Raw genomic sequence first — 27,007 nt, 5'->3', positions numbered from 1 at the left:
ATCAGACTCACTGGTAAAGACCTCAGTATTAGTGCATCAGTCAGTCTGGTGGTTCTCCAAGAGTGGCCTCTTTTTGGGAAGCTATGCCCCTTCATGGTCCTACTGGGGTTTTTGGGAATGAACCAGGAAAGGCCAGATTGACTGGCACAAAGTTTACTGGGAGAGACAAAGACATTGGTGTCTAGAGGACCTAACCTCTGGTGCAGGGAACTTATGGGAGGGCAGTCCGATTTGTGGAGGAGTTGGTCCCAAAAGAGCAGGAGCAGTTTTCTTAGCTTTCAGCATAGCTCACAAAGCAAGAAGAACATCAGCATGTTAGAGTCATCAGCCTTATGCAGAGGGAAAGGAAGGCAGACAGAGCCTATTGTAGATCCACTATTTCTGACATGATGGGCCAAATGACTCAGAACTGTTCCCATGCGGAATCAACATTCCCAGTGAGGGGAAAAACTAGATGCAAACTCTGAAGCAATTAAATCTTGAGGAGGTGGTACACAAAGTGCAGGAGCCTAGCAATGCATGAGTGGAGGTCAACTGTAGTAGCAGTCTTAGGTAATGCTGGTGCTTTTTGGAGCCTCGGTTTCTTATGCCTTTTGTGCACAAAGAGTGAAACTTGATCCAAAACTGTAATAGAATATCTGGCTAAATAGAAAGTTTGAGCTTTGTAGGGACCCAGCCTATGGTTATTTAATCAGGTACTTTCTGTCTGGGTTATTTAGACCGTGTATGTACAGCCAACGCAAGTGATCACATAGCAGGTGTACATAAAGGCTTTTCTTCCTGTTGATGAAATTTAACCTCTCCTTGGTTAGGATAAGGGTTACTCTGAAAGCTGGCCAGGCTGCTCTAGAGAGACCTCATATCTAAGGTAGCGCACAGTGTATGTACATGCATACATACAAGCATTGGATAACTTTAATCCATGCAGAGACTATATGAGACAATTGCTGCAAACACCCAGTAACATGAGGAACATGGCTTAACACCCGGGTTGAATCATGATCTATGACAGCTGAAAGAAGAATAAAATCAAGATTGAGAAAAAAAAGCATGATTCAGAAAAAAGCAGGGACAGATCACACGGAGTAAGTCAGGGGAACAGGTGTACCCATACACCTGCTTCTTTGATACTAGGCACACAAAGGTCTTTTAAACGGCTACCAAAACGGTTCTGGTCCCAACACCACTTGCATGGTACCCACAGCGGATAACGGTGGAGCGCCATGACATAGATGAAAGTCAATCAGACAGAATCTGTTCTAGAGGAAAAACGTGTCCAGTCTACAATTTTGGCAAACAAGTATTACATAGTTTTGGATAAACATAGGTGTTCACCAAAAATCCAAAATCACAAAATATAACCAAAAAGATAACTATTTAATTGTAAAACAGTAAAAGAAAACATCTGATATGGAAAAATAAAGCAGCGTCTGTTAAAATTAAGAGCATTAATCTCTGCTCTCAGAGTCTTTCTGAAGAGTAGTTGTAAGTCAAAGCCAGGTTGTTCAGTGAATATGTTACCTTGAGCTATAGCATCACTGGGTTCCTGAGTTTCTTTGTCTTCTTTTTCTTCCTGGACACAGGATGCAGCAGCCATCTGAGCAAGCGCTGAGGCGCAGTTGGCCGCAACACCTGAGAAAATTAACAAATTTCATTTTAGGTGACTTTTTCTTCTTTTCTTAACTTTACTACTCCACAACAAAATAAAAAAACTAAACTTCCATCACCAGGTCTAGGATTTACCAAGCTAAAACCATCCTTACCATCGCACACAGTACTAAGCGGCTTGTAAGAAAGTACTAAAGACTGCAGTATACATGGATCAATTTTATTGCTGGATAAAATTCATCTATGCAGCAGTATAAACTGAGCAATTATTCTCGGAGGGAATTCTTTTAATGCAGTATTATCTGTACAAGGCTCATCTCGTGTAGATATTACGTGTGACAACAATACCGATAGGACGCTTCCCCTACTCTGTACAGTCTACTCAATTAAAAAAGTAGTACATCTGAGCCGATGCAGTTGAGCATTGGATAAAGTGAAACTATGCGTCTCTCTGCTTTACTGGCCAGCGGTCAGGTCTTAAAATGAGTTTGATAGGCTACATATATTGAACAACTATTTAAATGCAACTGAAGTAAAGATAAAAACTATTGGAGGAATTTGACTACAGAAGATTCCCAGTCTAACAATGGAAAATAATTAGAGCATGTAAATCTATAAAAGAACAGAAGCCAGATAAGTTATACTTAACTAGGAGAATTTTAACCCCTGAAAGAATTGTATCTTAAGCATAAATATGTACAAGCACTCCAAGTGTGACACTATACCTATATTTATATAGAATGTTAAACATGGAACCCTCCATCTTTTAGAGCACTTTATCTAAACAGCAGTATTTGTCCATGCATGTTGAAAAGGAATTTTCGTAAGGGCAAAGAACACAAACTCTTCTTCAGTTCACAGGCAAACACTTTCCTCTGCCTACGCCAATGAGTGAACGATCTATGCAAATACATATGTCCTGTGCTGATTTTAGATCTGCACAAAGATAGATCAAAGAATTCAACATAATATAAAAATGACAACCATGGCGCAAGCCATACAAAACAATCGAGGATAAATACAGGTTGATTTAAAAAACATTTTGGACTTGATGAATGTTTATGATCCAAGAATTGTAGATGTTCAGCATAGGAAACAGAAATACCTTGTAGAATGTTACACACTACCTGCACACATATGTCTATATTATTTAAAAGCAAGAGCAGGAGAAATACAACTGTCCTTACACACACATAAGTACATTCATATTTCTTTGTATCCTTGGATCGTGTAGGACTTGATGGAGGAGAACGTATTATTCATTCAGTTCCTAACTGATCAGCCACTAATCCTAGTGAATGTGTTAATTAGCATAACATATTAATCTGGTTGGGACTGTGATGGAGGGCACTCAAACCTTTAGAAAGGGGGCTAACACTAAACGCATTTGGCACAATCCATCATATGTGCCAAATATGTGCCAAATATGTGTCCACAAATAGTCACTCACAATAGTGAGTGACTATTTGTACACCATATTGCACCATAGAGTAGTTGCTAAGTGCTGAGAGAGTCGCCAGTATGGTGCTGAACCCGATGAGGTATCCAGTTGAATGCAAGTGACGCATGCAATAGATAGAAAAGCTTAGCATTACACCATCGTCTTCTCTAGTACATTGTTGCCGCACTCTCAGCTCATTGATTGACATTCTTCCAAACAAATAGATTCATTGCTCTGATGATGTGATCTTCTTTTCATTGCTCCACTCAAAACATATTTTTGGAAAGTTGCATACTAAACCCATCCAATCAATTCAGATGTCAGAAATTCAATCCCTTGAACCCACTCCCTCTTTGATAAATAATCATGGCTTCTCTCTAAATAACCTGGAAAACAAGACAAAATAAACATGCCCTGGGGCTGGACCCACCCATGTGTCAACCTTTTAGCAGAAACTCTACTTTTATTTCTTCAACTCGCAGTACAGTACCTAAGGCACAACTGAGACGGGCAGCCTTCCTGAGCCCATCGAGGCTCATGCATATGGAATCCCTCTCCCTTTGGCTCTGCTCTTTCACACCCTCTGCCCCCAAGATGAAGGCCAATCCTTTGGAGCTTCCAGCCATTCGTCCTGTCAATGGCATGGATAAAGTATCGATCAGGTTCTTCCAACATCCGATCAGGAGGTAACGGGCAAACGTAACACCTGCAGCAGAAAGAACAGTGTAAAATCACTGAAGATAACTGCAGTACAATATAAAATCGGTGTCACTAAAGAAACATACTTTCAAGATTTCATATTACCAATGATGATCAGTAAAGTTCAGGGCATCTAGTCACTCAGTCTTGGACTTTTATCTCAACTATTACTAAGATGTCTATACAATATTTTAACACATCATTTGGCAATAAAGTACACATGAACACAAAACTTGAAAATCAAGGGTTGATGCTAATGTACCTAAATTCTTACGGTATAGTACATGACTCAGGGAGGATAACAAATGAGGACTGAGGCAGTTCTGAATAATCGACGGGGGATTCGCAACTTCTTGTGATGTTGGAAGGACTTGTTGATGCAAGACTCCTGGACCATTCTCCCTTAAAGAAGGACCTTCCATAAGAGTGGCTACTTGGGTGATGGAGCCAGACCTATGCATCTTCTACCACACTATTTTGGAACTGCAAGACTCCAGGAGCAACTTTTGCCAAAGACACAGTCTGTCAGAGCAATACATGCAGGAATAGGGTATAAGGGACATGTCATACCTAGCACCGCATGGTCACCAAAGATTCAAGAAAGTATTTTAATCAGCAGAATTCAAATTGATATCACTCACTGAGATAGGCCAGGGGCGGGACCCTAGATAAGGATGTGGTCGTAGGCAGTGCCTGTTTTTCATATTGTAGCCTGAAAAGGAGCTGCAAAGGCACCTGAGGGAAGTAGACAATGATAGGGATGAAGAAACGAGAGTATGACTCCATATATTTGGTCATATGGGCCCTATGAGATTGAGGATCTGGTTAGGCATGAAAAACACTTCTGGTTCACCCTCGGTTAAGTTGCTGCAAGAGCTGCATGTCATTGACTGCTTGCATCATCTCTGGCGTAGTACTCGTGCAGAGAAAGAACAAGTCAGTGAGACCTTCCCACTAGCAAGTTTACAGACCACCAGAGAAACATGGATTCCAAATCCAGGTTAAAAAAGGATCATATATGTAACATATGTGCGTGGGGAACTGATGCCCCTTACACTGTGAACATTGCCTATGTAAGGAAGCCTCTAAGAAATTGGATTTTCAAGACTGAGTTGGGTGCTCACCTCCTCCTGCTCACCAGGTGAGAGGCCATGAGAGGCCACAACTATATAGAGGGTTGACGAACAGACACCTTCACCTACAAAAACACAATTAGAGTTTACAGTATAGGTGAACAAGCAAGGCTCAAGTCTGGCTCAGGCGACTGTCAGGTTTGAATCTGGCCTTGTTCCCATGTGAGTGCAAATCAAAGAGTCAAGACCGGTCTAGCAAGTTTGCGTCTCTAAAGCAGGTTTTGGAAGATAAAAAGTACTCCTTGAAGAACAACTGGAAACAGTGTTCTGCAGGATCATAAGGAGCATCTGAAAATGTGACTTTGTGCTTCAAATTTGAAGCAACGAATTTGGACTTTAAATGCAGAACCTGCAAGTGAACACATGTCAACAATCTGAAGCCATACTGCACTTCCGTTCTGCTCCACTGAGGATTTGTCAACATAGAGGTTCCAGGGTTCTTTGTGACCTTTCTCTTCGTTTTGGTAATCTGTCTAATTGGCTCCTCTGGTATACTGTAACCATCCTGAAACAACTTTTTAGATCAGGGGAAGCTCTAGATAATCCCATACAAATACTGTGTTGTATTGACTCCCTTACTCTTAAACTTTAAACTATGGAAAATAACTCATGTATTTTGGATCCAGTAGGTTTGCTGGATTGCCTTATGTGTTCCAAATATCAATATTCTTTTGTAACATTGGCGATTTGATAGAACTTGCAAACCATTTTCTAGAAAACTTCTTATATAGCATCAGCTTGATTTATTAAGTATTACATGTATTATTGCGATCCATGTATTTTGAATAGTATACTAATTTAGCTCCTGAAAGACAATTAAGCTCAAACCAGTATTCTTTGGTATTAAATTGGAGAGAGGTAATATCCATCCAGTGACTGGATTCAACAGTGTGTATCCTGGAAACTTGAGTTCAAATCCCAGCTTTCACATTTCAAATTATTTGGGTGGTCATTGGCAAAGCAATTCACTTCACCTTCTTTGGCTGTCAAATCTGGGAACGTCTTGCTGTAATTCAATTTAGGATGTATGCTATACAAATTCCCACTTTTGGATGGTTGCTCCATACTTAATGACAAAATCAGGCAAATATATAAGTGTGGTTTTTAATTGTTTTCTAAACTTTTGATATTTTTCACAACATTTACGCAAAGTTTGCCTATCTCATATGAACATGAGCTTTTGTATTAAAACAGGGACTTTTACAATTATTTAATAATTGCATAGTCTCAATTTAAACAAAAAAAGCTTTCCACGTCTTAGAAACATCAGAGGAAAACTTTCTTCGTCCTTTCATGCACAATTTTTAATAAACTAATCTAATCTGTCACCTTTTCCTCACTGGTGTCAGACTGCACTTAATTTCACAGTAACCTAGAGACAAAATGGCTCACCTATTTTCAGCATCAAGTTACTCATGAAAACTATCTAGGTAAGAGCAAAGGAAAACTAAACTTGGGCATAGTCACAAGGCAAGAATGAAACTTTGCAAACTACGACAAAGCCAAAAATCTTTGCACACTCCTTCATGAGGCAAACTGATTTGCTCATATCAATGTAACCACTGATTTTATGTTCTTTTAAAAAAAACTAGTACCGTAATAAATATTTCTAAGTGCAGCAACATAATGTAGTGTACTACACAAAGCCACTCACAAAAGTTAAAAAAGTAAATGTTTGAGAATTTTAGAGTCTTCATGACAGTTAGGCAACTGTTGCATGATTTAAATGCCAAATATTGCAATGGCTCAGCTTGTGGTTTGGCTCTTAGGCTCCTAACACATCTCTTCCACTGAATTTGCTGGCTTCAGAACCTTTAAGGGACAGAAGATAACTTGTGAGACGAACAATGGTACCTGCCAGGACGGCGCTGTCGGTACTCCTGTCCTGGTTGAGAGGCGACTGTGTTGATGCAGAGGACAATAGCTGTCCACCTATCGCACTGCTCCCCAAGCCATCCATATCTGGAAAAAAACAAGGTTAACAACAATGAATGCTTTCTTTAGACATAAACAGATGGCTGTAAAGATTTTGCAACACTGACAATTTGTTTACCACTGCAGTAATACGACTTAAAACATCTTTGATGGATGTTTTCTAGTAGTTTATTCGCAATTTGTATTTGCATTCTACGATTGGTTTGAATTAACAAATAACAATCTGGTTGTGGGAAGGTTGTATCCCAGTGGTCAATACGTACCATTGGACAGTGTTCACCCACCATCTTGTGTTTTCATTTGTGCTAATCTTCATCATGAATGGCTGCAGTGCACATAGCTCAAATTCTGCTGCTGATGCAAGATCTTTCCAATTTCCTCTACTGGATGAAGTGTGATGTTGATTAGTGTGTTAAATGTTAGGAAAACCTGTACCCCAGGGACACTTTTCTATTTATGGCCTGTGACTAAATCTTTCAGTGCTACTGACATGTTTGGATGATTGGCAGAACATCAGTATCCCAGGGAAGTAGCTGCAAAACCAGGGTAAAATTCAGTAACAGCAGAGAACTCCAAATGATCTATTGGGTTCAGGGTAGTTTCACAGCCCTCAGAGGACAACGCGCTGTGATCCATCAGTTACCAGAGAAAGAAGCCACAAGTTAAAACAGTGCCGCAGGCGAATCCTTAGAAAACCACCATCCTGGAGCCTCAGATGTCCATTCTACTGTTGCATATAAAACTCAAGAGAGGTCACCAACAGACCTCCCTCAACCCAAGTGGCTGGTATGAAACTTCCTGCACCTCAAAACGTGCTCTTGCACGGGTTCAAACAGATACCTATTTCTTCATGTCTGTAATGAACTGTCCCCGTCCGTCCCCCCAGACTCCATAAATTGGTCTGTTAACTAAGGCAAAATGATATAACTGAGCAAAGATACACGCGAGCTCCCTACCATGTTGTTCCACTGCAAACGTATTCTCCCAACATAGAAAGAGATTAGTTCTTACTTAAGGGACATAGTTAACACACAAATTAGAATTTCGCAACTTCGCAACAATGACCTTGGGTATATTTTCGTTGGACTCCCTCTAGAATTTGCCAATGCCCACATGGTCTAGATTAACCTTATCCTAATAAAAGTGACAAGACCTAGTCTGTTAAAATGAAAATCCACTAAAAATCTTTCAATACTTATCAAGTGGACTTGGCCCAAGTTGATGCTTAGACTGTATATGTACCTGGTTCCTTCACTTCCATTTTAAATACCTTTCTGTTTAAATCCATCACTTCCAATTGGTAGCAAACATGAATCACAATTTTGGAACACTTTTGTAATTTCTTTGGTGTTTAAAAAATGCAATAAATGTATCTGATTTTTTTTTTTACTCAGTGTATTGCACTGCGCTGTATTCTGATGGAGTCTGTTTTAATGGCAGCGGAAGAAAATGTTAATCTGATACTTTATATGACTGCTCCTTTTCACCAGCGCTGTTCCTGAATGTGCTCCAAATCAACTGATTGCATCAGTGATTCTGAGTGTGCCTGTGGTGGCTCCAGGGAAGGTGTTCATTTCTGAATACATTCAGGTATGCACATTTGCGCAAGCCTAATCGCCTCAGTGCGACGCCGGCTCAGTGTAACATTGACCAACTTTCTTTCTTGAAAGCTGGGCAAGCCTGAAAAAAGAGTTCACTACTGCCAGAATTAATGATTGTGTGGTCCAAATGAAATGTTTGCAAAGGGCATGGCTGATGGACAAACACTTCAAGAATGTTAGGGAACAGCCGCATCACACTGCTGTGGCCTTCTGCCAAAGACTTCCCCATGTCAGATTCTGCCCTCTACCTTCCTCTTTCTCCTTCTTACCTTTAACCTTTCTGGCCTTTTATGCTCTGTGTCTTGCCTACTAGCCCTCCCTGGACCAGCAGATAACTTGGACAAAGGCCAAGACAACTTTCGCAATCACCACTGAACATGTGACCAGTTATGTAGGTTAACTGGTGAAAATGCTTTAGTAAAAAAACGCCATTCAGAACTTATTTTAAATGCTATTCTGGCTTTTGTTACTGTTCTACACTAATATTGCAGAATTTCAGAACAGATCTATGTATGCACTTATCAGGAGGACTAAAAGTAACATTTAAACGCTGCATTTGGAGCATCCTCTCCTGCTTATGTGAAAAGGTGACATGCATTTGCACTTAGTAGTGTTGCTGTATCCCTGCTTCAGCCATGTTTTCTTGCTTAGGCTATCATTGCCCACAGGAAGTGCCTATTTCCAACATCGAAACCCCTGATGCTTTGATTCTTGGGGAGTGAAGCAATGTAATAGCTTGCTCAATAGTAAACTGCTACTAGTTATGGAAGCCTGTTTTATTTTGTGTGGAGTCCATCTTGCCTTGTTCACGTCCTGTGATATTCAACGATGACGCGGCCTGCAAAATGTGTGCCAAAGTCTAATAGCCTCAGATAAGCTAATATACCTGGCCTAATATCTTGTAACACAGGGCTTGCTCAAAGACACCTCACGTGAAATGCATTGCTTCAACCACCGTCACATACAGCAAAGACCAAATGTTTGAAAATTGATTGCACAGGTATCGTGTCAAGCCCTGTATGGACACATTTGATGATCCTAGCCACCAGCACAGTAGGCACCTTACCTGTCGTCATCTGCATCACGCGTATACCAAATGGTGTTATTTCACTATGACTGGCTAGGCGCTTAATGCTTGTATAATCACTGCATCTTCCAATCAGCAACACGCCATGTATTTGTCCATAATAATGGAGAAATCACCTTTTACTGTATCAGGATGGGATATTTGTTTAACACGCCTTTTTGTGGTTTTTGAGTATAAAAGATCTTCTGAAGGTTCTGAAAATTGGGCATGCTGCTATTTTGCCCATGCCCCTGCGACTCGCGTGTAAACGTGGCCGATGAAATTTGACAAGTGTCTGTGTTCTTTGGTTTAGCTTCTAGGAAGGTTCCTCTCCTATCTCATGAGCTCAGCTAGTCACCTGCTCGTATTCTCACGTGAAACGTACCATGTGACCAACACAAGAACCTCTGTGTAGTAAAGTAAATCTGGAACTGTCCTGTAGTCTATGAGCTTGCATCCACCAATCATTTGAGTGAATCCCTGGCAGACAGACTCTGTGATCCACAGAGTATTCATTTTTCTTTTGTATATAAACATTTTCAGACTCATCTTAGTGTTTGCAAAGATTTCTTTGAGACATTCAACCTGCTGCTCTCTGGGCACAGTTGAACATGTAAATAGCTGAATTATAACTTTTAATAAGGAACCCTACTAAGAATCTTGTTGAAATAGTGTTGTAACTTCTCATATTTTATGTCTCCCCTTTTTCTTCCTCCTCATTTGCGCTCTCAATCCCTCTCCCTTCGCACTCCCCTCCCCTCCTTCCCTTCTTGGTTCATTCTTACTGAAGGCAATTTAGAACGTTCACACTTGAGGTACTGTGTTACTCTTGAGTGATCAGAGGAGGATGAAACTGGCTGGAATAAAATTCCGTTCGACTTACTTGAAGTGGACTTTCTTTCTTAACAAATAGTTTTTACTTTGCTTCATACCATAGTCACATAATCCCAGGATTGAATTCTGCATAGGCACTTTTACTAGGTTTATTATTTTCTACTTTTGAACGCTATACTGATTACTGGCCAAGTGTGTCCTTCATTCCCGGAGGAGTCTCATTTCATGAGGTCCCCACTCATCGTCTACCGGATTCTCTTTTCAATGCCAAGCTAGTAAAAAGACTTGCTCTCCATTCTCTTTCGCACAAACTGTTAAGACAAAGTACAGACAAAGAAGCTACTATTAGAAACTCCTACAAAATGTAATCCATATAGTGGAGGAAAGTTTGCCTGCGAAGCGTCCTCCAAATTTAGCTCTTCTTCCACAAATCGACTGATTTTCCTAAACTAGCCAATTCAAACGTAGGACATTTGTCAGCTAGTTACACTTGACCTTCAGATTTCTGTAATACCTGTAGTACTGGGGTTCTATTAGCCACTGCATTCAATGTCATGATTCAGTTGTTTGTGTGTTTCCCATGCTTATTAACACATATTTAAAAAAAAATATTCGTAGTTATTTTTGCTAAAAAAGCTAATTAAATTGATTAATGCATTTGCTAACATTTGAGTAGCAACTTAGGCTGCTGGTGGAAATCAACTAAGATAGAGGAGTGATTTCCAGATTTGACGAAGCATTGTGTGCCAATACACCTAACTAACTACTGCTGGTTTGATCAAAATAGGAGACAGGCTGTGGGTTGAAATTCACAATTAGAAAATGAAAGAATGCTCAACTGCTGGCATGCCAGATCTCCTAGAATGCTAGACTCTGCGTTACCTACTTCAATTGATTGCATTGAACATGTGACTCCTGGAGAAACCACATAGCCACACTAGCAGCCCAAAATTAAAGGTTATTATATTGTGGGAAACCAGAAAAAGGGCCCATTGGTGGTTGAAAATTACCTGGATACCCCCAGGGCGCTGGAGGCCACCATGGTTGCCCTGGCATATTATATTGTCCTCTATAATTCTGGTATCTACCGGCTCTACCTCGGTTTAATCCTGCATTTGGAGGTGGATTAGTGGCGTCTGAGTCACTGCCTGACTCGGAACTAGATCCCGAGTAGTTAGATCCATACCTTTTCCCATTCCTGTTAAAGTCTGGGGCTTTGTAAGTGTCACTGGTGTATGGATAGAAACGTTCTAATTTAAACTTGGCCAGGTCTTTCTTAAATTTGTCTACCTTGGTCTGGAGTATAGAGTCAAAAAAGTCCTTGTTGGTTTTATCCGACTCATCTTTCTGTTTTTTAAAGACAGTAGGGCTGACCGTCGCCTTAATCTGTCCTTACAGGACTTGTATCTCGACCAAGATGCCGTCTGCCACCCGCTTGGCTGTGCTGATAATTAATATCAGCCAGTCACGGGTGCAGCGCCACGCAATCATTGACCAGTCTTTAATAAACGATTTTTCATTGAGAAAAAGTCAAGGGGCATTTGTCACTATGAGCCCCGGAGGGGCACAACTTGCTCTCATGTATTCTGCCATGGTAATCCCATGTGTCTGTGTACGTGAGTGAGATTTTTTAAGTATCAAAACTTTAGTCCAATCATCAGTCGTATTTACTGTTGGTGCTGGAAGTATTTCAAGAATACTTGGCATGTCGTCTAGAATAGATTGATACATAGAGTCATCATAAGCTAAACCATGGCGTTCAGCCATGTTTACAAGTCAATAAAAAGTGTGGAAAGGGTAAAGTCAAGAATAGGGACCGGTGTAATGCATGCAAGTGCACAAAACCAAATCTGATCAGTAGATGGCAAAGGACCCCTTATTCCAATGTGGTCAAGATAATAAAGTCCGCAGCTGGAGGCTGCTCAAATACACAAATAACGATAGGATGGTGGAGGGCTAGAGGGATGTTTAGAGACCTGGCCTAAGTTCTATCCCCCGATGGAGCTACATATACAACAAACAAACTAAGGGGTCTAAACTAGAAATCCTTTGGTGATTTCTTACAGGCTATCCTAATGCCTCATTAAGTACAAAGGAAGTAAAAATCACATTAAGCTAACAGACCAAATCACCAAAATATGTGACACATGTGATTGTCAATCCACCTCATTAAGGATTCCCATCAATGTCTTGTATCGATCAATATTCTCATCTGGTAATCCTACCAGGGTATTGTGTCTCTTGATCATTGGGACAGCCAGCATACCCCAATGGTCGGCTTGGGGTAACGACCCACAATCACTTAGTTATACCACATGATGTTGATATGATGGGAAGGTGCAGTGCAAAAATGATAAAAGTGGTGGTTAAAAAAAGGATAGTGAGCTTAACGAGAGATTATTTATTGGACGTAAGCCCCCTCCGATTTAAAAACAAGAACAGTGCAAAACAGTAATCGCAGTTCAAACAAATAGAGGTCCCCACTCATCGTCTACCGGATTCTCTTTTCAATGCCAAGCTAGTAAAAAGACTTGTTCTCCATTCTCTTTCGCACAAACTGTTAAGACAAAGTACAGACAAAGAAGCTACTATTAGAAACTCCTACAAAATGTAATCCATATAGTGGAGGAAAGTTTGCCTGCGAAGCGTCCTCCAAATTTAGCTCTTCTTCCACAAATCGACTGATTTTCCTAAACTAGCCAATTCAAACGTAGGACATTTGTCAGCTAGTTACACTTGACCTTCAGATTTCTGTAATACCTGTAGTACTGGGGTTCTATTAGCCACTGCATTCAATGTCATGATTCAGTTGTTTGTGTGTTTCCCATGCTTATTAACACATATTTAAAAAAAAATATTCGTAGTTATTTTTGCTAAAAAAGCTAATTAAATTGATTAATGCATTTGCTAACATTTGAGTAGCAACTTAGGCTGCTGGTGGAAATCAACTAAGTTAGAGGAGTGATTTCCAGATTTGACGAAGCATTGTGTGCCAATACACCTAACTAACTACTGCTGGTTTGATCAAAATAGGAGACAGGCTGTGGGTTGAAATTCACAATTAGAAAATGAAAGAATGCTCAACTGCTGGCATGCCAGATCTCCTAGAATGCTAGACTCTGCGTTACCTACTTCAATTGATTGCATTGAACATGTGACTCCTGGAGAAACCACATAGCCACACTAGCAGCCCAAAATTAAAGGTTATTATATTGTGGGAAACCAGAAAAAGGGCCCATTGGTGGTTGAAAATTACCTGGATACCCCCAGGGCGCTGGAGGCCACCATGGTTGCCCTGGCATATTATATTGTCCTCTATAATTCTGGTATCTACCGGCTCTACCTCGGTTTAATCCTGCATTTGGAGGTGGATTAGTGGCGTCTGAGTCACTGCCTGACTCGGAACTAGATCCCGAGTAGTTAGATCCATACCTTTTCCCATTCCTGTTAAAGTCTGGGGCTTTGTAAGTGTCACTGGTGTATGGATAGAAACGTTCTAATTTAAACTTGGCCAGGTCTTTCTTAAATTTGTCTACCTTGGTCTGGAGTATAGAGTCAAAAAAGTCCTTGTTGGTTTTATCCGACTCATCTTTCTGTTTTTTTAAAGACAGTAGGGCTGACCGTCGCCTTAATCTGTCCTTACAGGACTTGTATCTCGACCAAGATGCCGTCTGCCACCCGCTTGGCTGTGCTGATAATTAATATCAGCCAGTCACGGGTGCAGCGCCACGCAATCATTGACCAGTCTTTAATAAACGATTTTTCATTGAGAAAAAGTCAAGGGGCATTTGTCACTATGAGCCCCGGAGGGGCACAACTTGCTCTCATGTATTCTGCCATGGTAATCCCATGTGTCTGTGTACGTGAGTGAGATTTTTTAAGTATCAAAACTTTAGTCCAATCATCAGTCGTATTTACTGTTGGTGCTGGAAGTATTTCAAGAATACTTGGCATGTCGTCTAGAATAGATTGATACATAGAGTCATCATAAGCTAAACCATGGCGTTCAGCCATGTTTACAAGTCAATAAAAAGTGTGGAAAGGGTAAAGTCAAGAATAGGGACCGGTGTAATGCATGCAAGTGCACAAAACCAAATCTGATCAGTAGATGGCAAAGGACCCCTTATTCCAATGTGGTCAAGATAATAAAGTCCGCAGCTGGAGGCTGCTCAAATACACAAATAACGATAGGATGGTGGAGGGCTAGAGGGATGTTTAGAGACCTGGCCTAAGTTCTATCCCCCGATGGAGCTACATATACAACAAACAAACTAAGGGGTCTAAACTAGAAATCCATTGGTGATTTCTTACAGGCTATCCTAATGCCTCATTAAGTACAAAGGAAGTAAAAATCACATTAAGCTAACAGACCAAATCACCAAAATATGTGACACATGTGATTGTCAATCCACCTCATTAAGGATTCCCATCAATGTCTTGTATCGATCAATATTCTCATCTGGTAATCCTACCAGGGTATTGTGTCTCTTGATCATTGGGACAGCCAGCATACCCCAATGGTCGGCTTGGGGTAACGACCCACAATCACTTAGTTATACCACATGATGTTGATATGATGGGAAGGTGCAGTGCAAAAATGATAAAAGTGGTGGTTAAAAAAAGGATAGTGAGCTTAACGAGAGATTATTTATTGGACGTAAGCCCCCTCCGATTTAAAAACAAGAACAGTGCAAAACAGTAATCGCAGTTCAAACAAATAGAGGTCCCCACTCATCGTCTACCGGATTCTCTTTTCAATGCCAAGCTAGTAAAAAGACTTGCTCTCCATTCTCTTTCGCACAAACTGTTAAGACAAAGTACAGACAAAGAAGCTACTATTAGAAACTCCTACAAAATGTAATCCATATAGTGGAGGAAAGTTTGCCTGCGAAGCGTCCTCCAAAGTTAGCTCTTCTTCCACAAATCGACTGATTTTCCTAAACTAGCCAATTCAAACGTAGGACATTTGTCAGCTAGTTACACTTGACCTTCAGATTTCTGTAATACCTGTAGTACTGGGGTTCTATTAGCCACTGCATTCAATGTCATGATTCAGTTGTTTGTGTGTTTCCCATGCTTATTAACACATATTTAAAAAAAAATATTCGTAGTTATTTTTGCTAAAAAAGCTAATTAAATTGATTAATGCATTTGCTAACATTTGAGTAGCAACTTAGGCTGCTGGTGGAAATCAACTAAGATAGAGGAGTGATTTCCAGATTTGACGAAGCATTGTGTGCCAATACACCTAACTAACTACTGCTGGTTTGATCAAAATAGGAGATAGGCTGTGGGTTGAAATTCACAATTAGAAAATGAAAGAATGCTCAACTGCTGGCATGCCAGATCTCCTAGAATGCTAGACTCTGCGTTACCTACTTCAATTGATTGCATTGAACATGTGTCTCCTGGAGAAAACACATAGCCACACTAGCAGCCCAAAATTAAAGCAGACAGATATCATAGTTTTTCATTTGACTTGGGCTGTCCAATCTTGCCGTCCTCTTGGGGGGTGCTAAAAGAAACCGACTATTGGAACATATTCAGACTGACTACACCCATCTACTTAAATCCAACTATAACATCAACAAAGAACTTTTACTTGTACAATTGCTGGCAAGAAAGGTGCCCTCCAATACAGGGGATGGCCCCTAGGGCTCCCAAAGTCAAAGACTGGATACCAGATGTCCAAGAATGGACGATAGCAGAATAAATAAAGATGAAGCTGACTAGAACTGATAATAAATTACCCAAAGACAGGGATATGTGGTACAAACTTTTTGAAATCTGATATCCAATCCATATACAGCCCCCCCCCTCGATTGACAAATCCCCCATATATGTAACATGTAAGTCATATGTATACTGGTGTAAAGTTCATTGTCTTTTGTGACTGTGTGTTACACTGCGCCTGATGATACGCCCTTAAGTGTAATGGCACCAAAATTGTATGTTACTTGTTTTCGATGTGAGAAAACAGGAGAGTTTAAAAAACATTTGAAAAGCATCTCGGTCATACACTTCACCACTTTTAAGCCGCTAAAGACATTTGTATTCTGCATTCGTTAAATACAGAAACAGTTAAAAGAAACTATGTAACAAATATTAACTAGTTAAACAACACATTTATGTGAGAACTACATGAAGTATAAAAGCTCTTTTTATTGACTCTCTCAATGGCAGATCAGGAAAGAATAGATCCGTTTGAACTATGTAAGAGTTATTTTAGAGGGGCAGGGCGCTACCTACCAGTCAGCATGGTGATCAGAGGAAGGCCGTGCTCTTCAGGGCTTCCACAGTATCCAGAGTCACCCAAAATATTTTTGTCCAGCACCTGGTGGTAGAGCTCTTCAATCCAGATTTGCGAAAAAACCAAAAGCACTCCGCTGGACTGCACTTGCTTGAGAAACTCCTTCTACAGAGGACACAGAAACCAGAGAGTTCAGGTGGCAGCATTAGAGAAAGTAATACAATAGTCAGTATTATTTCACAAGTTGAGGAACATTAGAATTTTTGGGGATAATCAATCTGGTCTAGGTATCAGAACCTTGTAAATAGATGTCCTGTGACTCATACAGCTTCAACACTATAAGCTGGGCAGAGTATTTTCCATAAAATAGATTGGACTTACTTTTACTGCTCAGTTCCTTTGGCCATGCCAAGGTGAGGTGGTCAGTAGGGGAGGCAGGATGATACCTGCAAAGATTCAGTAGTGTGCCTACCTGGGCAAGAACAGAACATCTGTTTTGAAGCATATAAAGTAGCTACTCTTTCTGACTTGGAGACCGACCTATACATACAACTATTATTCTGGCACCCTTCTTTAATAAGTCCCGGTCACAATGATGTTTTTACTGGAAGGACTGGAAAGCTGACTGGAGAATGCTGGATGGTCTACAGCAAATATGCAACTATCTGATGGCCACAGCTCAGATAATGAAAAAAGTGCTCTTAGAATAATAATGGGATGAATGTAGCCACTGGTAGGTACTCGTTGCAGGCTAGGGTTCCAGCTTAAAGTGGACGCTACTACTGTTCATATCTAAGTATGTAATAATAAATATTCCGGAGGGAACACAATTTTTGCATTTTCTGTTTACAAAATATAATAATCAGGCAAGTAACAACTGTACACATGGTGAAGAATGTAAACTTAGTGTTTTTTTAATGTAGATATAAGTACCATAATTTGTACTGTGATGCCATCAATGGTACTGTGAAAATGGCATAATAGTGTGAGAAATATCATTGTTTGTCAGGTCAAGATGCTTTTTCCATAGGAGATGCCCTTTTTAGGTCTCGCCTAATCAGTGTGCAAGCACTGCTTAGGAGTGACCTCTTGTAATCAGTCTGCACTTTTTGGAAAACTCGTGCATGTACTGCCCTGTTTCCAATGAGCGCTGGTTCATGTACGGCATCCACCTTGCGGAAGCAAGCAGTTTCGCCATCTGCTTCCAATCATCGTGCCTGCGCCACGCTTGCTAATTGGAAACAGATGGCACTGCAAGGTAGATGCTGTACATGCACGAGCAAGAGTGCTTCACCTTGTTGCCGTCTCTTTGTTGCGTTGTCCTGCTACTGGCTCCTCCCCTGTCGCCTCCCATGTTCTCACTCCTGTGCTTTCAGCTTCCCAGTCTACTTTCGTCAGCTTTCTGTGGCAACTTTCTAAATCTTGCCTTACCTACCAAGTAATAAATATGTTGTTGTAACATAACTGGTGCTCATGTAAAGCGTTCCGAAACGTTTATAGTGCTTTAATTTGTACAGCCGCTTTTATTTTTACAATTTGAAGCCCTCCTCACGGGGAAGTTTTGCCATACACATTTGTGTCCCTCTGGTGCACAGTTGCTGAAAACACAGTGGAATGGATCCAGGGCGTGCTCTGCTTCAGAGCTGAAGTCAGTGACTCTGCCACAGCCCTACCTAACACTATAGAATGGCTCCAGGGCGCGCTCTGCTTCAACGCTGAAGTCAGTTACTCTGCCCCAACCCTACCTAAAACCATAGAATGGCTCCAGGGCGCGCTCTGCTTCAGCGCTGAAGTCAGTGACTGTGGCCCAGCCCTACTCTCTACTGGCTGTTACTCAGCTTTTTGCTGTTGCGGGCAACTTTCTAAATCTTGCTTTACCTACCAGGTAATAAATGTGCCATTGTAACATAACTGGTGCTCATGTAAAGCGTTTCCAAAGGTTTATGTAGTGCTTTATTTTGTACAGCTGCTTTTATTTTTACAATTTGAAGCCCTCCTCACGGGGAAGTTTTGCCATAAATATTTGTGTCCCTCTGGTGCACAGTTGCTGAAAACACCATGGAATGGCTCCAGGGTGCGCTCTGCTTCAGCGCTGAAGTCAGTGACTTTGCCCCAGCCCTACCTAACACTCAGAGTGGTGCTGCGGAGTGGTGTTGCAGACTGGAGCTATACAGTGGTGCTGTAGAGTGGTGCTGTACAGTGGTGGTTTAGATTGGTGCTGTAAAGGGGTACTGTAGAGTGTTGCTGTAGAGTGGTGCTGTAAAGTGGTGCTGTAACGTGGTGCAGACGAGTGATGCTGTAGCATGGTGCTGAAGAATGGTGCTGTAGAGTAGTGCTGTAGATTGTTGCTGTAGAGTGGTGCTGTAAATTGGTGCTGTAGAGTGGTGTTGTGGAGTAGTAGTGTAGAGTGGTGCTGTAAAGTGGCACTGTAGAGTGTTGCTGTACAGTGATGCTGTACAGTGGTGCTATAGAGTGGTGCTGTAAAATGATGCTGTAGAGTGGTGCTGTCGAGTGGTGCTGTAGAGTGGTACTGTAGAGTTGTGCTGTTAAATGGTGCTGTAAAGTGGTGCTATAGAGTGGTGTTATGGAGTAGTACTGTAGAGTGGTGTTGTGGAGTGGTAATGTAGAGTGGTGCTATAGAGTGGTGCTGTAGAGTGGTATTGTGGATTAGTACTGTAGAGTGGTACTGTAGAGTGGTGTTGTGGAGTGGTACTGTAGAGTGGTGCTGTGCAGTGGTGCTATAGAGTGGTGCTGTAGAGTGGTATTGTGGAGTAGTACTGTAGAGTAGTGCTGTACAGTGGTGCTATAGAGTGGTGCTGTAGAATGGTGCTACACAGTGGTGCTATAGTGTGACTGTATACTGTATACTGTAGAGTGGTGCTGCAGAGTGGTGCTTTATATTGATTCTGTAAAGGGGTACTGTAGAGTCGTGCTGTACAGTGGTGCTGTCGAGTAACTGTAGAGTGGTGCTATAGAGCTCTTCAACACAGCTTAAAAACATTGCAAAAGCCAATCGCTGTGGACAAAAACTTACAAAGGTCCCAAAGGCGAGACCTATTGGCTATGCCGATGCTTGTTTTATGTGCCAATAACTCTGGCTTTGCTGGACACTCTGTATGGAATTTGGTAGTAACTTGATGCGCCCCCCTTGCTTTCTTCATCTCAGTAAGATCGGTCAATGGACAACAACGTTTATTTAGGGTGATCGACAAGTAGCATGGCCAATCATACATCCCATATGAATTTTGGCTCTCTGCTACATCATAAGGCACTGAATGGAATTATGCAAAACATGGAACGAAGGAAGAGATTTCCCTACATAAAGTCCATAATCTGTTTTTGTATAAATCTTTTCAGTAGTTTGAGACTTTTCCATTAAACATTGCTCAAATGGCTTATTAATGGTTCAATTATGTACATACAGATTTTGGTTCCGAAACGTATTTTGAATTCTGCACACGATCTGATATGATACTTGTCCTTACGTTCATTAACTGTCAGGAATCAAACATTTTGCTACAGTCTCCTTTACATGAAACAGGAAGTCTATGAACCACTCTGAAACCCACATCGTGAAAAAAATACACTGAGCCAAATGGGACAAGGGGACACATCTCACCGCAAAAGAAGGACTAGAAGTACAAACATCTCCTTTATTTGTTAAAACAGTTTAAATCAGGATTCTAAGCTTGAGAACAAGAAAAAGGGTTCACAAACAAATTCAAGGAGCGTTGGAGAAGCAGAAAAAAAATAAACTAATGGGAAACCGCCCACACGAAATATAAAGTCCTACAACATCTTGGAAACATGGTGGCGAAGACGTTTCAATCTTCTGAATGTCAGATGTGGGCGAAGTGGGTAGACGCTGGCCTAAGGTCTCTGGTTAGGGTACACTAGAGGTTTATTCAGATATTCTGGGTTCTTGCCCCAGTAAGCCTTGTGGATTATGTATAGGACCATAAATTTCATCCTAGCTTGTACCGGAAGTGGGCAAACTGTCTCTGGCTGCCTTAGTATTGTCAAGTTTGCAAAGGTTTAGGAATGGTGCACCTGCTTGGTTCTAACCATTGTAGTCTTGCAATGATTTTCGCGAATAAGCCAAAGTAAATGTTGTTTTAGTAATAGATGAGTGCAATAGCAGTGGCTCTTTTCAGCGCCACCCTGTGGTCAGTTTGGCAAAGAGGAAGGATTTGCAGTAAATGGTGAGCTGGCGTTTGATGCCTACAACTACTGCGTTGACAGGGAAAAGGCTTCTAGAAGAAGGCAATAGCTGCAAATTGAAACGTTATGGGTCCACCCGGTTACACAACATAATAGGTGCTAAACAGAAGACAAAAATATGGACCCAAGGCCTTGATCAGATGAGAAAAGAGTGTCAGATTAGATCACAATGACGAGTTAGAATATTCTCCCTTACAGGTAAAAATAGCACTTCCTTTCTAAGCTTCAGGAAATCTGAGAACCAGAATCTGTTGAGCTACATGGGAACCAACAGAACCATTTATCATTCCTGATAACTCGCAGGGAAGATGATCTGAGTAGGGTACGTTCTCTAGGTGAAGACATCTCTTAGCCCAGCTAAAAGGCAAACTGCCTCACTCTGAGTCACCCTTGTAGGTAAAACACTCTATAACAATCAATCCTGTGTGTGAAGAGAAACACCACTGCTTAGTTTTATACATTTGAGGTGTTTGCATGAATCGCATGCACAATGCCATCAAGATGTTTATGATGTATTAGATAAGTGGCCAACAGTACAATGTTCATGTTAAATAAAATCAACATTTTAACTTCAAGCTTGCATAAATGGGTGAAAGAGTATTACTCTTCCCACTATTTGTAAAAACCCGCACCGGGTCCTTTAGGTAAAAGAAATAACATTTAGCCTCAACAAGATTGCCTTTAAGTACTAATGTTTCTTTAAAGGAACTTGAGTTCCCAATGTCTGAAGCTATACACCTTCAGTTGACCCAGAGTGCCTCTCCACCTAAAACTGGAAGCACTACATGCAATTCACACCTCTTTTCAGCAGCGAGAAAACATCTGTAGCAACTCTGTGTTTAACAACATCCCACATCGGCTATAATTTACCTAAAAATAGATGCCATCAGGCTGTGATGATTTATGTTCTCCTCTCTGCAGTGTGGAAGGTTGCATATGTCATGCCTAGCAATTCCCCTGTAAACAACATACATTGGATAGGAATCAGAATTGACTTTGCCTTGATCACCAAATGGCGCAAGTCAAAAAAGTAAAGACACCACATCATGAGGTGTCCAGAGATTTCTGAGTAGGCAGTGATGTTGGAGGCGCTATCAGTAATTAGTTGTTGAAATATAGTTATGGATGCAAACACTCTGCCAACTCAGGAAATCAGGATGCTTTGTTTGCAGGGCTTAGACAAGAATCTTGAAAAGCAAATCATTTAAATGTGTGGAGCCAATATCACATCTGACAAGCGGGGAGTAATTCTGTCAGCATAACAATGAAAGACTCTTTCGGAAAGAATGTGCCAAAGCTGTGGATTTGTAAAAAAAGGTGCTGAGAACCCCTTCCTCAACAAAGAAACTGGAAAAAAACACCTGCCTGATTTTCCCTTTTTATGTCGCAGCCTACCTGACAGCACAGCTGTGTGGTACACGAAAGACATCTTGTGTAGTTTCCGAAAGTTGACCTGGCACTGCATTGTGCCCGTCGCTTGGCTTTATGGTTTGTAACTTCCCATTTACTGGCTTTATTTGCTTTAAGATGTCCAACTTCAGTTCATACCTCCCCATGTGAAAGCCGCATTTATAGTATTCTTCCACAAACTCGTTTTCTGTAATAAATCGGAGTGTAAATCTTGTTCTTATCTCGTCTCATTTGCTGGGCATTCAAAGACTGAGGTGAAATGTCAATCTGTGTCTTAAAGGGAGCCTGGAGTTTATTTTGCTTTCGGCTACCTTGAAAGTTAGAGTGTTTACAGGAAAGAAGAATGCAACATACTTTCTCCATGGAGCTTGCTTGTGCCCTTTTTTAAATTTTATTTTAAATTTTGCCATTTCAAAAGCTATCACTTTATACAGCTGCACAAAACATTTGCCTTTCATTCTTGAGGTATGAAGTTCACTATTGGTATTATCAGGGTGGAAGCATGAGCGTTTCCAAAATCATGTTTGAAAACTATTACTTGCAACAACAAAAAATCTTGCACTGCTTTAGCCTGGTGTACTAGTTACTTGCTGACTTTCACATCGATTAACTTGTAAATAAATGCTTGACCATTTACAACAGGGGTTTTCAATGGGGGCCGCATGCAAAGCTCAGGAGGAGGCTAGCGGACCGGACTCATTTAGTCTGATGTACTAGTACTACTAAGATGAAACAGTTCTGCATGTGAATGAAATACATTTTTGGTATTTTTATAGAGACTTCTTTATATTTAACACGTTTATTGCAAAATTCCTCTTCTTTTGTAAGTCTATTTAATTTGTGACCCTGCCTTTTTTAGGAAGAAAGTACAAAATAGCATTTCAGTCTCAGCTTCATCCTAACATACAGTGATCATGGGCAATTTACACTGTTTATGGCCCATTTGCTGTCAATCACAAGATAAGATACTTTCACATGAAAGATGCTTGGTTTTCACTTTCATGTGGAAAGCATATGCTGTATTTATGGCATCTGTGGCAACTCGTTTTGGAGAGTTGGAGAACTTTAACCCCTTCGATGCTGATGACGAGCTCAGCTCGTCATCAGCCACGGTGGTCGTGTGCGGATGACGAGCTGAGCTCGTCATGTAACGCGGCTTTTGGAAAAAAGCCGCACAGCGCAAAAATAACCCCCGCACGCATGTGGTTAAAGGCACTTTTTATGAAAAGCTTTTGTGTTTAGGTTTAGCTGCACAATCATTGTGTATTCCATCTGCAACTGTGCCTTTTATAGAAAACATATATTACTGGATATAAACGATTTCCTCATGTGTCCTTTCAGGCACTAGGGTCATGATTTGAATGGTGCAGCATGTGCAGTGGCACAGGGGCCAAAAGCTCTAGGAAACCCACTGATTATTGCCATATTTTACTACTAAACAAGCAGTCAGAAGTGCAATTAACTTGCAAGCACTAGGGTCTTGATTTGAATGGTGCAGTAGGTGCAGTGGTACAAGGTCCAAAAGGTTTAGGAAACCCACGGAACACTGATAATTGCTATATTTTACTAATACCTCCAACTCAGAACCAGCTCTATGCAATACTTCTCGGCTCCCTACCGACCTTCTGCCATCCCACTGCTCCCTGTGGTGTAGTGTGAGCACTGCCTCCTCCACCGCACCGCTTTCTGACCCTTCCTCTATCCCCTTCCAGGCTTTCTCCCTCACAAGCTTCCTCCTCTCATCGCCTAGGACAGTGGCACACCTTAAAAGTGTACATATCACCTTTTTTCACAAGTACGGGCAGCTTTTATAAAAAGCACTTAAAAGTTCTAGAAAGTATTTGAGCGCTCTATGAGAGCACCAGTTATATTGCAAAGACACTTTTTTATGGCACTTGGGAGATTCCATGATTTGGCCAGGATCAGAGGATGTTGAGCCAAAGCAGAGACTCGAACCCGGTTCCCCAAGTCGGCAGCTCTTTCTGTTATTTCACATCTTAATACGATCTTGAAATACATGCCTTCTGGATATGCGCTGTACTGAAACTCCTCCAACATTTTATTTTACTAAAATGTTGTCCATGTAGAATGACAACCCAGTCAATCCATAGGGTGCACATAATGGACTAGTTCACTATTGGCACTGTCAGGGTGGGTGGAAGCACGAACCTTTCAAAATTCATGTTTGAAAACCATTCCTTAAAAAAAAAATACTTACACTGATTTAGTCAGATGTACTACTACTAATAATAAGATGAAACAGTTCTACATGTGAATAAAATACATTTTTTAGACTTTTTCATAGTTTACACATTTGTTGCAGAATGTTAACTGTGCAGGGCACGCTAGGTACGTGCTTTCTTTCACGTTGATTACCTTGTCAATAAATGTTTGCCTGTTTTGAACAGGGTGGGCGCATGCACAGGTCAGGAGTGAGCTTACAGCCCCCAGACTACAGGTCTACAGGGACGTTTTAGTATAGATTATCCAGCAGCGCTGGCTTCAATGCGAATAGCAGCAAGTAAAAAAAAGGCTATAACGCAGTCAACGCTGGCTTTGTCATAAAGCTTTTTTTCTTTACTTTCAGCCATTTGCAACATTGCTAAAAATATTGACAAAGCCAATAAATCTCACATAGGCAAGACCTATTTGTTTTGCCAATGCTTGTTACTTAAGTAGCACCTGTGTGGTGCCCATATCCATGTTGGCAGTGGGGACACTGGAGGTGAGTGAGGAAGCGAAGAAGTGGTGAGGAAGCGAAGAAGCGGTCAGGTGATTGTCTGAATATTTGCACCAACATTGAGTAAACCAAAGGAGCTTCATGAAAAACAGACACGCGTCTTCCCTCTGGAGTGGAGTGGTCTATAAACGCAGGGTGAGGGCCAGCTTTGCATCTTAGGCTCAATATGCATGGGGGAATTTAAGAGGATCTGTGAGGATAGTTGATAGTCCCTCATTTCCCCACTGTAATATTTAGAACTGGGACAACCCCCAAATCAACTGGGAAGTCAAGATCCAGATACTAGATGTTAAAAAAAATCCAGTGGCAATATTTTACTTAATACATGGCCACTATAAATATATGAGTAAATTCATATATCTGCCCACATAAAAAATGCACCATAAGTTTTAGTAAATTACTTTTCATAACTGAGTCACTATCGAAACTATAATTATCAAATACATATTTAATTAAAATAGCACAAGCTGAATTATAGATCAAACATGATATGAAAGAAGTGAGGGAAAATGACATGTCAGCATCTTAGTGAAAATGCAAACAACCTGAAGTAAACTACAATTAACTGTAACCACATAAGAATGGATGTTGTTGAGACACAAAGATTCAATTATAACTGCAACCAAACATTTGTAAATGTTTTAATACTTACTAATCTAACGAGGTGGACGACCATCATAAGAATGCAATCTTGAAAGCACAGTTAAAATACAGCAACAAATCTTTCTATGCAGCGTTTTAATATGTAATTGGAATTCAGTTTAAACGCCTTTCTCATAAAGAGCAGTGAAGGACAGGTTCTAAGAACTCACTTGTCAATGTCGGTGGGACATGCTCCTGTAACTAAAATAAATTCCATGGGCTCCATCAAACAGGGAGACACCGAAGTGCAATCATTTGCTGTCAAGAATATATTAACCTCGGCCAATGTTTTTTTTTTTAAAGAAATTAACTAAAAAGAAGTATTATTTCCTATGGATATATCAATAATAACTGGAGTTCATCAATTGCAAAAAACAACAAAATGGTGGAAGGAATGCTTGAATGAATCCCAGGCACTGTTGAGTGCTACGCCCACATTCCAAAACAATGTTTTTCACCCACTATGCCACTCTAGACAGAGACCAGCCACATGCAAAACAGTCACCGCCCAGCTCCCATAGGAACACTCCAGAACCAACTGCTTGGCCAGGTATCTTCAAGATGGAAACACAAGCAAACACAGACCAGTGTCAGCCTTATAGTTTTTTCATTGTGTTATTGCTAAAATCCTGTGGCACACTGAGCACATGATTCAGGTCTGTGTAGAAAGGTGTTGGGGGTAGGGCCCTAAATAGGAAGGCACTTCTGACGCAATTCTTACTGGAGGTGGGTCTGCTAACCAGTTATGTGGCTGACATCACTGACCTCTCAACCAATGAGAAAACCACCATTTCCTTCACTCCAAAAGGGGGCAATGCAATATGTGAGCAGAAGAGTTCGCACTATTTCGCGTCTGTCGTGTTACCACCCATCTCTCAATGAGGACTCCTTTCTACTTTCTGTTGCCAAGACGAAAGGACATTTCCTCATGGGGTTTGGCTCTGCTTCCTTCAATTTGAGGCATATGGGTGTGCCATTGAACAGTGCATGGATAAAAATGAATCCTACTAATGCAGTTTTTCTCAACTTTGTGGTCTGAGACAGTCACTGTGCCATAGTGCTTAATTTGAGCCAGTGGTTGCCAGTGGCGGCCACCGTCACTCATTTTTAGCAACCAGGACGTATTTTTCTTGATTGTTTTTCTCCCTCTAGCTCTCTGGAATGTACAAACGAGAAAGAAGGAAAAAGACGGAAAAAACGCCACAAAGCGACATAGCAGGGGTTAGCTTTAGTCTAGAGTGAGATAAAGGGGTGTCTTGGAGTGGATTAAAGAGGCAGATCAAAGACTACGCAGCTTTGGTGTTGGCTTGCTGGCATTTAATAGCACCTGACCCAGGCTGTTGGGCAAAACTTTGGGCATTAGCTCTCATTCTGTTACAAATAAAGTATTGCTGTGCCATGAGATGTGATAGAAAGAGAAAGAATGG

The 27,007-nt window shown here is 41.0% G+C and overlaps 1 protein-coding gene across 2 annotated transcripts in view; it reads right to left on the bottom strand.

The window, feature by feature from the left end:
• Nucleotides 1–27,007, bottom strand: part of ARFGEF3 (ARFGEF family member 3) — a 475,184-nt gene that overhangs the window by 169,440 nt on the left and 278,737 nt on the right. For both annotated transcript variants that reach the window (XM_086927524.1, XM_086927525.1), the window contains 4 exons: nucleotides 16,567–16,732; nucleotides 6,736–6,843; nucleotides 3,540–3,755; nucleotides 1,522–1,632 (listed from right to left, as the gene is read on the bottom strand). In XM_086927524.1, the coding sequence (XP_086783650.1) occupies nucleotides 1,522–1,632; nucleotides 3,540–3,755; nucleotides 6,736–6,843; nucleotides 16,567–16,732 (601 nt within the window). The remainder of the gene's footprint in view (nucleotides 1–1,521; nucleotides 1,633–3,539; nucleotides 3,756–6,735; nucleotides 6,844–16,566; nucleotides 16,733–27,007) is intronic.

The sequence above is a fragment of the Lissotriton vulgaris genome, chromosome 6 (assembly GCF_964263255.1).
Source record: "Lissotriton vulgaris chromosome 6, aLisVul1.2, whole genome shotgun sequence".
Taxonomy (NCBI): domain Eukaryota; kingdom Metazoa; phylum Chordata; class Amphibia; order Caudata; family Salamandridae; genus Lissotriton; species Lissotriton vulgaris.
The sequence above is the reverse complement of the archived record's forward strand: the minus strand, read 5'-3'. Positions and strand labels throughout refer to the sequence as shown.